General features: G+C 36.9%; 1 protein-coding gene across 1 annotated transcript in view; it reads left to right on the top strand.

Moving 5' to 3' along the window:
• The first annotated feature begins 584 nt into the window (after positions 1 to 584).
• Positions 585 to 15,732, top strand: part of LOC120526498 (trace amine-associated receptor 1-like) — a 31,502-nt gene continuing 16,354 nt past the window's right edge. Inside the window, exon 1 of the mRNA XM_039749663.1 lies at positions 585 to 697. Coding sequence (XP_039605597.1) covers positions 585 to 697 — 113 coding nt within the window. The remainder of the gene's footprint in view (positions 698 to 15,732) is intronic.

The following is a 15,732-nucleotide window of genomic DNA, read 5'->3' as shown; positions in this document are numbered from 1 at the left end:
GCATCGCTTGAAGAAAGCAGTGGCTTGGTTCTTCAAGTTTAAAGACATACTGCTGCACTTAAGAAATGAAAGAAAAACATGCCAACTAGAATTCAATCAATCTAAAAGTAATTCAGAAGAACAAAAATCACTCATCACAAAGCATATGAAAAGGTATAAACTGACTTTAAAACCAAGTCCAATTTCTCTAGATGACTTAGTTAAAGCTGAAACAGAGCTTATCTGCCTAAGTCAACAGAAAGAATTTCCAGAAGAATTAAAGGCTTTCAAGAAAAAAACTTGTGTTAAAAGGAACAGTAAAATCTATAAACTTGACCCGATCATACAAGATGGAATGCTGAGAGTTGGAAGAAGTCTCTGCAAAGCTGCAATGCCCAAAGAAAGCTAAACATCCTGCAATTCTTCACAAGCATTCACATGTTGCTTCTCTCATATTGCAGCAAATCAGACATTGTGGGCGCAACTATGTGCTTGCACAGTAACGCCAGAAATACTGGATACCTCAAGCAAACTCAGCTATCAGAAAAATAATTTCAAAGTGCACAAAGTGGAGAAGATACAATGGGAAAGCAGGTGAGCAAAAAATGGCAGGTTTGCCAGAAGATCGCCTGGCATCCAACCAACCACCGTTCACCAATGTTGGAGGCAATTATTTTGGCCCCTTTCTAGTCAAAAGAGGACGAAGTATAATCAAGAGGTATGGAGTAATCTTCACATGTTTAACAACCAGAGCTGCGCACATAGAGATTGCACATAGCTTAGACACTGATTCTTGTATCCAAGCCATACTCCAATTTATGAGTAGAAGAGGACAAGTTAAAATCATGCGCTCAGACAATGGAATAAATTTTATTGGAGTAGAAAGAGAGCTAGGAGAAGCTACTAAAAATTTGGAACATGAAAAAATCGTCAACGCTATGATGCAGGAAGAAATCAAATGGATTTTCAATCCACCATCAGCCTCTCATCAAGATAGAGTGTGGGAAAGACAAATCAGAAGCATAAGAAAGATCTTAAATTCAACACTAAACCAACAAACACTTGATAATTCTTAATACAATAATGTGTAAAGAGGAATCAACACTCAATAACAGATCCCTTACAAAGACATCAGATGACCCAAATGATTGAGAACCACTCACACCCAATCACTTGTTATTAATGAAGACACAACCTGAAATGCCACCTGAACTCGTTTCAGAAAATGAACCATACTCAAGAAGACGATGGAAACAAATTCAGTACATGGCTGATTTATTTTGGAAAAGATGGACTAAAGAGTATTTGCCAGTACTTCAAGAACGTCAAAAATGGCTTGCACTGAGAAGAAATTTCGAACCAGGGGATGTTGTTTTTATTGTAGATAAAGCTACACCACACAATTCCTGGGTAATGTGTTGAGCCATCAAGACAATGCCAGATGCCAAAGGTGTAGTCAGAGGAGTTTGTGTGCAGACCAAAGCCAGCACACTGGAAAGACCCGTTAATAAACTGTGCCTGCTTCAAGAAACAGCCAATGTTTGAAATAGGAAATTTTTAAAATACTTGTTTGCAGAGTTATTGCTAGTGATTTGAAGACTATAGTTAAAATAAAGGTAATTGGCTCATATTGAAGTAAAGTATAGTAATTGTCTCCGCTCCAGCATAGCCAATTAGGGGCCGGAAATGTAAGAGTCAATCTTAGAAAGTTAAAGTTTTGAGTTAAACTCATATTAATGTTTGCTTAGTTTGAATAGAATATACATTTCTTCCATAGTCATAGACAATGGTATAGTCTTTTCCCCCTATAAGTTAGTAAGAGATAGAACCCTCTTACTATAACTGAGAAACAGTGTGATATTAGATTCAGTTGTGTTTAGAACAGGTCCCAGTACATAGAGACTTAAAAACTCATTTTCTACTCAGAGATGGGATAAGCATACAGTTTTCTGATCGTCGTTTTGAAGTGGTTCAAAAATGATAAGTAAATAGTAACGATTTAAGATGTAACAAGATTAAGCTTAGAACTGAATTTTTCTTAACATTAATTTTTTCCCTTTTTTGCTAATTTTAATTTTCTTTTTATTGTGTGAACTGTTTTACTTTGAAACTTAACTAAACTTTTTTGTTTGTGGAATTATTTCTATGCATTAGGTTTTTGTTGAATCCCATTTTTTGAGTTAGAGCTGCTGAACTTTGGTAACTTTGAAACAACACAGCTACATGAACATATACTAAAAGCCACTTTTTCTCTTGGGAAGCGGGCCAACAATTTCTAATCCCACCCTCTCAAACGGGACATGTAATTTAGGCATCGGTACAAAGGGTTCCCTGGCGGGTCTGTGAGCGGAGATTATTTGACAGTTGGAACAGGCCTTACAGAATCGCTCCACATCCCAATAAAAGCTTTTTGAAATGCATTCTGTCAACTTTTCTTTGCCAAGGTGACCCCATAATGTGACTGCGAGCAATTTTTAAAACCTTGTCCCTATGCCCACTTGGCACCACCAACGGTGCTCGATCCGCCCATGCAATCAGAAATCACCTGATACAGGAAACCATCCTTACTTAAAAAATGTGGTGTTATAAAGTTCGGGTCCTCTCTCTCCAGATATTAAGAGTCATTTGTGACATGGGCTTATTTGAATGTGAAATCCAAGGTGGTATTGGCTTGTTGAAGGGGTGCTTTCCCTTTGTCCGATGCAGCACTGTTCTCATCTCCCACTGCTACTTTGTTTTCATCTGGGTCGGTACTGGGTGTTAAGTCTGGGGAGGTTGTTGGTGCGAGCGTCAGCGTGGAAATGTCTGCCAACAGTCCCGGGTCTTCACTTGAAAATTCGTTTCCCACCTCGCTGGACAACTCCGGTTCAGTTTTAAACCCGGTTCCTTGACTGTAATTGTCTGCAGTAAGCCCATCACTATCCACTCTGTCTCACTGCAGTGGGAGGCACTCTGCCGGTGGCCAAGACCCATGGGAAGAGGGCATTCATCTTACCTATTAAGAGTGGCCAGGGTGAGTAATCTGATATGGCAGCCAGAACCTCAAAGTTCTTTCCTTTAAATTTCAGTGGAAGTAATATAGTCTCATATATTTTAATGTCTCCATGGATGCAGTGGATGTGCACTTGCTCTGTAGTTTTATAAGGGGTCTGCTGGACTGAGTAACGGTGGACTACACAGAGGTCACTACCAGAGTCCAACAGTGCCAAGACTTCCCATCCAGCCAACGTAATAGATACCTTAAAACTGTCCTTCTTTAACATCTTGGGGAACACTTGCGAGCCACATAACTGGGCCAGTCCGGTGGTCGTGGTTTCCGAATGTGGGAAATGGCACTCCCGAGCCAGATGTCCTGGTTGATCACAGAGAAAACAGCTGCGTTTGGTCTGCACTATAGTGTTCCCATGATGACATCTTCCACTTGTGGTGATGGCAACCCTAGAATTCTGTGGTGTCTGGATTGAACTTGGGGTCAAGCCTGCGTAGCCCTGTTGTTTCCAGGTGGCTTGTGTGCCCTTCAGTCTGTGGGTCAGATCTAAGAGCGAGTGGATGTTGTTCTGTAGCATTTCATAACAATAGCTCTTGTGTATCTTTGACAGGACTACATCAATATGGAGCATCTCCCATAACACCCTCAAAAGTGTCCCTGTGGATCCAGCTTTAAATCAGAAATACTAAGTCCTGGATCTGTCCTCGTATAGGGCACTCTGAATCAATATGCCACAGATGAAGCTGGTGCCCCTTGACCACAGGGTTCACCAGCATATTGTGGAGAATCTGTTGTTTCAGAAAGTCATAATTGTCAAGTCATTTGGGAGGAAGATTTCGCATGATCTGTAGGGCCTCCCTGGTTAAAAACAAGGCCACAATACCTACCCAGGCTATACTGTCCCAGCGGATAAATGTTGCCGTGTGCTGGAAGCAGAACAGGAGAGTCTCTGGGGAGCATTAAGACCGGGATGCCTGCAAGAAACTCATTTTCATCTGCTGGTAACAGGGTATCTTAAGCCTCTTGGTGCTCTATTGGCACAAGACCCCACTCCTGGTACCGTGTGATGTGTGAGTCACTGTCTTACACCCTAAAACACGAGGCTGAGTCTCAGTACTTTAGCAAAACCAGCTTTATTCATCTTGAAACAGCAACAACACGGCTATTTATTGTAGCGGGATCTACCACTCTGATACACAGACACAGCAAACAGGCAGGTTCGGGACAAGGTCAGTGGCCAAGTTGTACAGTTCTCGGCATTTAATATGCTCCTTGCAACACAAATCGATGACAGGCGCTGATAGTGCGACTGTGATTAGTTCATAGTTGATTCTGCGGCACTATGCTAGTACCTAGTTTAAGTAACTTAGTTTTACTTCTTCCAGGTAACGCTAGGCCTGGCTTCATGGATTTTCTGTTTTTTGTTATTTTTCTAGTGTTTGGATAACATGCACTGTATTTAAACACATAATGTCACACTCGGAAATGATACTCAGGTAAACAGCAACTGACATCTATACTAATAAAAGGCAAAGCCCTCACTCACTCACTCACTCACTCACTCACTCACTCACTCACTCACTCACTCACTCACTCACTCACTCATCAATAATTCTCCCACATAATCACGTGAACTGACTGTGACCGCAGTACGTAGAAAAGAAGGACGAGCTCCCAACAATAAAACAGCGGAGAACCCGTGGATTAAATAAAAAGGCTGCTTAGTTGGAGAAGCAAGGAAAAACGACGGCCTTATATGCCGTTTGTTTATAAAACAGTGGAGAAGCTGTGTAAACACTGCTTCACAAAAAAGCAGCGGAGCGCCTTATATGGGCAGGCAGTCAGCCAAAGAAGGGAATCAATAAATAACTATAATCGTAATAAAGGAACAAAAAAATACTGGAGAACCCGCAAATTAAATAAAGGAAATGGTTACTTGAACAGTAAACTAAGTCTAAAATAGCTACACAATAACTATAACAATCGTAATAAACAAACAATAAAACAGTAGAGAACCGCAAAGCAAGGAGAAAGGACGGACTTCAACCAATCAGATTTTGAGTTGGTGTCAGTAGGGCCCTTTAGCAGGCGTAAGGCAACGTCACAGTATTCAGACCCATTGATTGGATAGAAGCCGATATGAGGAAGTCTACGACGCCATTGAACGCACCATAAACGCTCCAAGCGAAAGATCGTCAAGTGCACTACGGCAACTCCATGGCAGGATTCTGGACAATATTATTTGCCAGACACAGACCAGATTTCAAGACCATGGAAACCTGATGTTTGTCACACTCCTCGGGCCCCAAAACTTACGGGAATACAAGAACAATTTCATGCATGCAGCCTTCTACACTTTAACACAACAGCCACAATCCAAATTTTTGGTGAGTAAAATGTTTCGATTTTCCTAAATGATATTGCACATTTATGAGTTATTATTGATGTTTTTTATGTGTGTCACGGCTGTAGCTGCAATAGAAAGGAAGTTGTTCATCCCTGGTTTGTCTATAAACTAAAGGCATTTATTGTGGCTACAGGAGTGTATATATATATACAGTAATCCCTCGCTATATCGCGCTTTGACTTTCGCGGTTTCGCTCTATCGCGGATTTTATATGAAAGCATAACTAAATATATAACGCGGATTTTTCGCTGCTTCGCAGGTTCTGCGGACAATGTGTCTTTTTACTTCCTGTACATGCTTCCTCAGTTGGTTTGCCCAGTTGATTTCATACAAGGGACGCTATTGGCGGATGACTGAGAAGCTAACCAATCAGAGCACGCAGTTAAGTTCCTGCCTGCTGAATGCAGTGTTAACCAGGAAGTCTCGTCTCGCTCAGTCTGCTACTGCTTCAGGGGCCGTGCCCAAGCGCAAACGGAAGATGTTAATGATTGCCGAAAAGGTAAACGTTTTGGATTTGTTAAAGGCTACGATTCTTTTTATTTAAAAAATAGGAAAGGAATATAAGATCTACGGCCGCAGTGTCCTTTTAACCAGGGTGCAAAACAAGTTGTAAGTGGATGTAATAAGACAGTAGTCTGGATGGAATCTGCTTTAGGGATTTGCATTGAAGACTGCCAGAAGAAGAACAACGGCAGTGCTACACAATCGCCTGAAGTGGCTCCTTTAAGGGCTGTAACGCTCTCCTTTGTTGTGCAGTAAAATAAAACTCATTGTTATCGGACAAGTCATCGTGTCATTGTTGGTGAGTAACCATAATTAATTTTCTACTTACAGTACTTAGTACATGTACGTGCGTTTAGTGTCACTGTACACACATTTACTGTATACTATTTTTGTTGCATTGTACGTATTTATTGCTGGTGGCATGTCTATCGTAATGGCTGTAACGTGATATCGGAGACACTCAATATCTTTAAAATAATATTTAGGTTTTACTGTATATAAACAGTGTGTTTATATACATAATTTCAATGAATCTTACCTAATATGTAAGAGAATACAAAGGGATTATGCTGTATAACTCTGCGGGGAATATTTATAAACAGTGTGGGAGAGTTTATAAGGGCTTAAAATATATAAAAATAACCACAGAAACATATGGTTTCTACTTCGCGGATTTTCACCTATCGCGGGGGGGTCTGGAACGCAACCCCCGCGATCGAGGAGGGATTACTGTATACACCCCGATCTACATACTGTCAAATAAACAAAACCCACGCCGTGGTGCAACACGAGAGGCTTCGCCTCTAGCGATGACATCCGAGGTTCGATTCCCGAGACGTGGTGCAGTGAGTGTGTACGCCTGATGAGCCCAGAATTAGGGTGAAACATGTACCGCATATTGTTTGCATTATTTGACAGTAAAACTATTTCAGTATATTCAATATATATAAATCAGCGCTTCCTGATTTATTTTACCCTCGCACCCCCTTGGTTTGAGAAGAAGTATGAAAACATATGAGGTTAACGCAGAAAAAAAGATCACCAATTGAAGCTTTATGAATAATGGATACTTTATTCGTCAATCAATAATTATTTTGGTAAAGCCATACTCAGTGTGATCCTCCTTCCATGTTCTAATTTTTTCACGACTAGCCATGATTACATGAACAGTAAAAAAGTAAGAGCGAAGCGAGGGTGACATATCCAGTCAGGCAGGCGACAGCTCAATAGCTCGAATTTGGATATAAGTAGGTTCTATTTAGTCGACAGAAATATCTTTGGTAGGAATGTAAGTTGAATTTACTCTTTAAATTTCTATGGTGAAGAAATATTTCTGCAATGCTGACTAAATTTACCTTTCATTCCTACCAAACATATTTCTGTCGAATAAATAAAAATTACTTATATTTAAAATTTAAATAGAACTTGAACAGATACAATACTTCATAATACCCACGCAGCACTACAGAAAGTGCATGTAAGAGCAAGAGTTATCCGTTTTTTTTTCATTTTTCTTCCTCGATGGATTCTGGCACCTCCAGCAACAGCTGCTCGCACCCCAAAGGAGATATATATATATATATATATATATATATATATATATATATATATACAGTAGATATATATATATACAGTAGATATATATATATAGATATACAGTATATAGAGATATATAGATATATATATATAGATATGACAACAACACTCATATCAATGACAAAACAATTACATTAATGTTAAATTACATGTACAATACATGTTACGTTATTTTTAAAAATTTTCCTTTTCTTTTTTATAACTTCTTTAACACACTACTTCTCCGCTGCGAAGCGCGGGTATTCTGCTAGTCATTAATAAATAACATGATGGCAGTCACAAAATACACAAAACAGTGGTGAATAAATGACACTGCCCTGACTACGGCAATATAAAACTGACACCAATGTATAGTGTCAATGGAGTTTTGCTCTCTACATCACACTTATAGGTAGCACATGGTCCTTAGAAGAATGAGTTGCTGTTGTTACACTAGTTGGAATTTCTGTGTGAATGTGGCAGGCCTGCTGTTTTTTATGTTATCCTGTAGCTGGATCTGAAGATCTTTATTTGCATGATGGAATGCCAGCTCACACTATTGGTAAGTCAATGTGATGTCATGCCCAGGCTGATGCAAATAACCACTGCCTTAATAGTACAGTGGAACCTCGGTTCACAACCATAATTCGTTCCAAAACTCTGATCATAACCTGATTTGGTCGTGAACCGAAGTAATTTCCCCAATAGGATTGTATGTAAATACAATTAATCCGTTCCAGACTGTACGAACTGTATGTAAATATATATTTTTAAGCATAAATATAGTTAATTAAACCATAGAATGCACAGCATAATAGTAAACTAAATGTAAAAACATTGAATAACACTGAGAAAACCTTGAACAACAGTGAAAAATAACACTGCAAGAGTTTGCGCTATAGCGCTACGAACCACTCACTAAAAACACTATTTTTAAATGAATTTTAAGCACAGGGAAAAAAATGAACATCTGAAAAATCCGTAATTTAATAAACCACCAAAAATAGTAACATTACAACAATGCACGCTACGAACCGATCGCTGTAAACAGAAGTGAAAACAAAAACAAGCCCGATACATTCTTTAACTGCCTTCTCTACCTTATGCGTCCAACCCTCTCTCTCGCTTTCAAATTGGCCAATATGAGTGGGTGCGTAAACCCTGTATTAGACTGGCATCCTATTTAGGTATTGTTCCTGCATTGCACCAGATAGTTGCTGGAATAGTCACCAGCTTCTCCATGATCCTGCTCTGGACAAGTGGGTTTGGAAAATGGATGGATGGAATGACAGAGCTGTTAAGTTAATGTAAATAGATGTTTAACAGGCATGTTTTATGTAGAATGTTTAGTCAGAGTACATATTGTATATTAAAGAAAAGCACAGTTTCATAAACATAATTTGGTTCAAAGTGCTTTAAAACATGTTAAAGAAATAGTTATCAGAAAAAAATTAAAATTGAAAAAAATAAAATTGAATAAAAAGATAAAAAATATATCAATACATACTTACATAAAATACTTAAATGATTAAAAGAAAAGTCCATAATTAGAATTGATTTTAAGTCTCTAAAGATGAGTCAAATTATAAGGTCAGATGACCAGGGAGGAGAGAAAAAAAAATCAAGATGAACTGGAGAAAAAAAAAACAAGATCTGCAGGGGTTTTAAGTCTAAAGGCCCACCCAGTCCCCACTGGGAATTCTACCTAACATAAATGTTCTTAAGTGGTTTGTTATTGTTTTCAAGACTTCGTCTTACAGGATCCGATACAGTAGGTTTCTTGGAGGATTAGGATATCCACTTTCATTCAGACATCATGGCCGGCTGCACAGTAATGTGATTATTTACTATATATTACATTTAAGTTTACTTGGCTTAGCAGGTACTTTTACCAAAAGCAACTTCCAAGAAAAGGTCAACATAATCGAACATTATTTTGGAAAATGTTTGGGAACAAGTGCTATAGGACAAGAGTAGAAATTTGATTACCCCCTGTGAAGACCTCAGAACTAAATATAAGCTAGTTTGACAGGCGGCCATGGCCATTACCTGGCTGGGGGTGCCAACTGTGTGGAAGGACCAGGGGAGAGAGCATCAGCAGGGGAATACCTTCCCCGGGATGCTAGAGGGCAGCTCTCCTGGGCAGCTGTGGCACAATGGATTCCTGTAGGGGTATGCTAGGACTTGGAGTTTGACACAACCCTGAAGTGCAGATGGTTATCAAACACCACCACTAGGTTACATACCGACTTCTCAGGTGTTAGTGATAATGAGCCAAGCTGAAGAGAGATAAGGTGCTGAACAGTTGGAAAACATGGAAAAAATATCACTGAGACATGCAGAGATTTTAGCTGATACCGTGTGGTCTCATAAAGCAACAGGTGAGTTTCATCTGATGTTACATTACAAGTGTACACTTTTCAAACACTTCAAAATGTGTTGTCACAGATGTCTGGGGTTCTTACCTGGCTGGGATGCCTGGAGGGACCGGATAGAGACATTAAAAGCTTCAGGATCAGGAGGACACAACCACCCTGGAGCAGGAGAGTCCAGGAGAGATAGTCCAACTCATTGGGACCCGTTGCCACCGCCAGGGGGTGCCTTAAGCCTCCTAGAACCCGGTAGAACTTTACTTTCGCCACACTTGGAAAGATGGCGGAGGAACCTGCCAGGGATGCCCAGAGTGCTTCCGGGGCAAAGGGCAGCACTTCCGCCACACCAGGAAGTGCTGCCGGAAGATCATCACCAGCCACCTGGAGCACATCCGGGCGGGAATAAAAGGCACCGCCTCCTTATACACGGGGAGCTAGAGTCGGGAGAGGGAGCAGGACAAATGCAGCATAAAAATGAATGCAGACCTCTTAAGATGTATAGTAAAAAGGCTACACTAATATTGATTCTTGTCTCAGCCCAGGACAGCCTTCACCCCAAGCAGCCTAAGTCCACAACAAACAGCCTTACGTCTTCACATGCTCAAAATGGAGATTCAAGCTTGTATGGTTCAATGCCCAAAAATATAAAGATACCAAGGAGGAACATTTAAACCTTTGGCTCACTTAAAATAATGGTCTTTTGCAATAACATAATTTAAAGAACAATTAAATATAAGCAGGGAAAAGGAGGAAAATATGTTTGACCTTTGGGGGAAAACCTAAAGGCAAACAAAATCAAGAACACAAATCCAATAGCAATATCTAGAATGATAGCAGAGGAAAAAAATCCAGGCAATCCATAGGGAGCAGTAAAAATCACAACAGTTGCTTAATAGGATTTTTGGGAAACATGCAAAAAGTAGACTGTATGTTATGTATATGCATTAGAAAGTTGCTTGTTAATCTGTAAGATTCATCAATGTTGGTTCACATGGCCATATCGTCTATAGAAAGCCTTTTCTTTTACAAAGGAAAAATTAGCTCCAGATGAGAATAGGCTCACTGATGTTCACTGTTTGTTATTTTATATTAGGTCAATTTAATTTCTTTAAATCAGTAACAGTGTATCTTTTCTCCTGTGAGCTCTCAATGAGATGTAGAGCAAACTCAGAAGTGTAACTGTATTTAGGTACTTATTCAGAGGAGGATTCATTTTTATTCATTCTTTTCTGTTTTTGTTTCACATCCATATTTATTTGTGTCATACAAAAAATGACAGTTGTAATTATGTTGGCTTTTCTGACTTTTTAAATTTTATTATTTATACTGCTTTTCAGGAATGTTTATTTTGTTGTATTTTGTCTAATCATCAAGTGCCAATGGGAGAAGAATCAGTCCTTGGGGTAATTAAGGTAACATATTTGTTTAACTGTTTTGCAAGAGTGCGATACATCTGGAAGGTAATGATAGTCAGCCAGTTTTTCATCGTTGTTAGACTATCAGGTATATAAAAGTCTTCATTAAGAAAAGCAGTGGAGCATCAACAGAAGGGTTCGATCGAAGGTATGTGACTTAACTTCTTTGTTTTGGGTGTTGGTTTCCCTATACTTTCATTTTATATTAAAAGTAAACTGCACATATAAATATATGTATATATTTTACATGCATTGCTTGTGTGTTACCTAAGCACAATTGCATCTCAATAGATGTTTAGCTATTAATACATCAACTTCATAAGAACAAAAATAAAAGCATGAACCATACTACACAGCAAAAAGATCTGCCTCAATTTAGATAATACCACTGCACAACTAAACTATTGCTATATGTAAGATTTAAGTAAGTAATAATTATAAAATGTTATATAAACAATTTTATGTCATGAAAATTTTATTCTATGAAGATTAACATAAATGATAATGACCTCCATCATCAGAAAACATCAATGAGAATGTTAATTCAAAATATACAATATTTCTTAAAAAATCCCTTATTTTTCTGCATAGCACACAATCATATTTTTAATACATTTCATTTATAAAATACACCAATAAAGGAGATCATTTCAAAAGCTTAGCAACAAATAACATTAGATTTACACTACCTGTATTTATACTGGTAGCAGGAGAACTCTGTTATGTACTTACTTGGCATCAAGTGTTAACTATTTACTAGGTAAAACCATAAACATATTTTCCTGACAAAAACATAATGGCAACAGATGGCAGGAGTAAATTGATCTACATTGATAAAATTTGGAAAATATGTGAAAATAAAATATGTATGACATGTTTAAATTAATATGGTAAACTTAAGTACATTATTTACAGGAATCATTAGTATTTAGCAAAGGATTCCATGAATATAAATTTCGGAGCAAAGGGATGTTAAATTGTTTTTAATTTCCATTAATGACACTTGCATTCAAGTTTCAGTTTTTTTGAATGAAAACTATTTCTTACTTTATATCTCTATATACTTTATTATATACTATAAATTGAAACAATTACATGCAATATGCAGTTACACAATGTGAGAAAGACTATTTAATGTTTTAGTGAATCTATGCAATAATGTTTATTTTTAACCAACAAATTAATTAAATTAATTAATTAAATTTAAACGAACAAATTCCTAATAAAAGAAATTGTATAAGGCAAAATAAAGAAAAAAAAAAAAGTTTATTTTTAAGGGAAAAAAAGCCTGGATATCTGCCCTGCGATAGAAAACCTATCTAGGGTTTGCATGCTGCCTTGTGCTGGATGCTGTGACAAAAGGTATCATGCTAATGTGTATTCTACAGAATAAATGGCTTTAGGAAGAAAATGGATGGTGAAAAATTGTGTTTGTCAAAGTGGTTTGTTTTGATTAGTGGTTTATTTCCTTAAAAGAATCAAATGTACTCATTATAATAACCACATAACTATTTGATCAACAGTCTGATATTACTTTTTTCAAAAATACAAAATTCTAAAAGCCCAAACAGGTCTCTAATCATTTTTGCTGCTACCAAATCAACTTATTTTATTTAGAGCAGTCCAAACTGGACAAAATGATCAAATAAAAAATGTATTTGTTATCCTAACCTAAAAGTTTAAAAATGATTTTTAGTAGCAGTAAAGATTAGAGATTTTTCAAGTGGAAAGATCACCACCACTTTCTGTGATTTTCCTACAAGTTAAGTAAATATACGAGGGACGGTCAAAAAGTTTCTGCAGTTTTTAAACTCTATTTATTAAGAATTTCAAAAACAAATGACATCACTTTTCTACATAGTCACCTTCGTTTGCGATGCAATTTTCCCAGTGTCGTACCAACTTTTTAATGCCCAATTACTACTCCTCCCACCTTCCAACGAAAAAAACAAAGGTGCGGAAACTTTTTGAACATTCTTTGTATCTGAGTACTGTAAATTTGAAACTGTTATGAAATAACAATTATGATTAAGTCTGTCTTTGTGAAAATGAAATGATTTTAATAAAATATATGAAACATACTCTTTTTGATTTGATTGTCAAATTACCAGTTTTGGAAATGGCACTTTAAATTAAAAAAAAAAAGATATAGTAATTAGCTAGTTCCTCTTAAAGTTTTGAAATCTTACAATTGTGTGCTATGTTAAATATTATTAACCTATGATCTAATATGCATATAATGGTATTTATATTTTTTTCTTCAGGATAGGACACTTCATTGTCCAGGCTACAAAAATGAATTTGAATGAAAACGGGATTCTAAAGTACACACTAGTCTGCTATGATTCACTTGATAATTCTTGCCCAAAACAACTCTATTCAGTCAACAATTCATTAATAATATATATCATAATGTGCATAATCATCGTTGTGACTGTATGTGGAAACCTCTTGGTTGTTATTACCATATCACACTTCAAACAGCTTCATACTCCAACAAATTATCTCATCCTCTCTTTGGCACTGGTTGATTTACTTCTAGGGGGCTGTCTAATGCCACCTGTCATGGCTCGAATTGCTGAAAGCTGTTGGTATTTTGGTGAATTATGCTGCAAGTTTCACCATAGCTCAGCTATAATGCTTGGTACCGCATCAATCATTCATTTGTGTCTAATATCCGTTGATCGTTATTTTGCTGTATGCCATCCTTTAAGGTACAAAAATATTATTACGGACCTAATAACATTAATCTTTATTGTTTTCACCTGGGTTCTGTCAGCTGTGCTTGGTTTTATAATTGTCTTTCTTGAGTTAAACCTAAAAGGAATAGAAGAACAATATATAAATACAAAATGTGTGGGGAGCTGTAATCTGATGCAAAATGAAGTATCAGGTCTTTTATCGTCATTGTTCTCTTTTTATATCCCAGCGATTGTTATGATATGCATTTATATAAAAATATTTTCAGTTGCTAGTAGGCAGGCCAGGGCAATAAGAGACGAAGGACATCAAAGCCACAAGGAACAAAAAAAGAGAGCTGCATTAAATAGAAGAGAAAACAAAGCTGCAAAAACACTGGCAATTGTGATGGGAGTTTTTATTGTCTGCTGTGCCCCATATTTCTTGTGTAACATCATCGACCCCCTTATAAATCACGTTATTTCACCTTTACTTATCGAAATCACTTACTTATAGGAATTAGAGAAAATAGTAACACTTTTGTACATTCTTTTAAATCAGTACTCGGCATCTACATATTAATAGCACATAAAAGATGAACACCTCATTTGATTTTTCTTCTAATTTCATAGAAAAAGGTTTGTTTCTCTACAGAAATATGATAATTAACAAATTAGCAACTAATGATTATCATATAATTATTGGATTGTTTTATTATTTACCATAATATGAAAATATATTTTACTGCTTTCAATATTATTTCATTTTGTATATTAAATATATTTATGTTGACAATAATTTGTGTGATGTGTCACCAAAACTTCAAGCATTATGGTGTCATTCATATAACAGTCATTTTTAAATAATGTTGCATTATTTTATGTATTTCTTGACATTATTAATTACCACTGTCATTTTGTAGGCTTGTACATTTTGTTGTTAAATGCAAAATAATAGTGTTCAAATTAACTATTTTCACATAGAAAAATGACTACATTTTCAATAGCTTACCAAACTGAAAAAGTAGTATATAAAATCCCCCTTCAATGATATCTAATACTGTGCAAAATAAATTAAAACCTTTTATCTCTCTTCAGATGTACTGTGTTTTATATTAATCATAACTTATGTTTTACTTGCATTCAAGATGCTTTTATTATTTTTAAGAATCTGATGAATTATATTTTAAGTGTTTTAATGTATAACGTGTCTTTAAATTTAGGAACAGACAACACATTTTTATTAGATGATATTTACTTCTTTTCTATGTACACCTTATGTGTTTGATGTGTTGTCTCATGATTCATTTTCAGCTGCCAGTCTGAACAGGTTTATAAAGTGTGCTTATCATCTAGTTACACATTATAAATTAATTACAAATAACTAGTGAATGCTATAGAACAATTTTAAGAGGTTTACACATTATTTTAGTTGTAATGCCAAAATATTCAAAACTGCATGTGAGCATGGTGGTGCAGAAGTAAGGTTTCTACCTTGCAATTAGGAGAAAACAATTTGCATACTGAGTGTATTCCTTATATGGAATTTGAATGGATTACAAGTGACATCAAGGGCCTTTTGAACCAGAAGAAAAGGGCTTTTAAAGGTGGTGATAAGCATGAGCTGAAGTGCGTGCAGAAGGAACTCGAGTCCAGCTCAGGGCGTGAAAGAGCAGTACAGGAGAAAGCTGGAGCAGAAGTTGCAGAAAAACAGTATGAAGGAAGTGTGGGATGGGATGAAGATTATCACTGGCTGCAGCTCAAGCGGGGTGCCAATCGAGACAGGCGTGGAGAGAGCAAACCAAATGAACAA

The sequence above is a fragment of the Polypterus senegalus genome, chromosome 3, assembly GCF_016835505.1.
Source record: "Polypterus senegalus isolate Bchr_013 chromosome 3, ASM1683550v1, whole genome shotgun sequence".
Lineage (NCBI taxonomy): Eukaryota > Metazoa > Chordata > Cladistia > Polypteriformes > Polypteridae > Polypterus > Polypterus senegalus.
The sequence above is the reverse complement of the archived record's forward strand: the minus strand, read 5'-3'. Positions and strand labels throughout refer to the sequence as shown.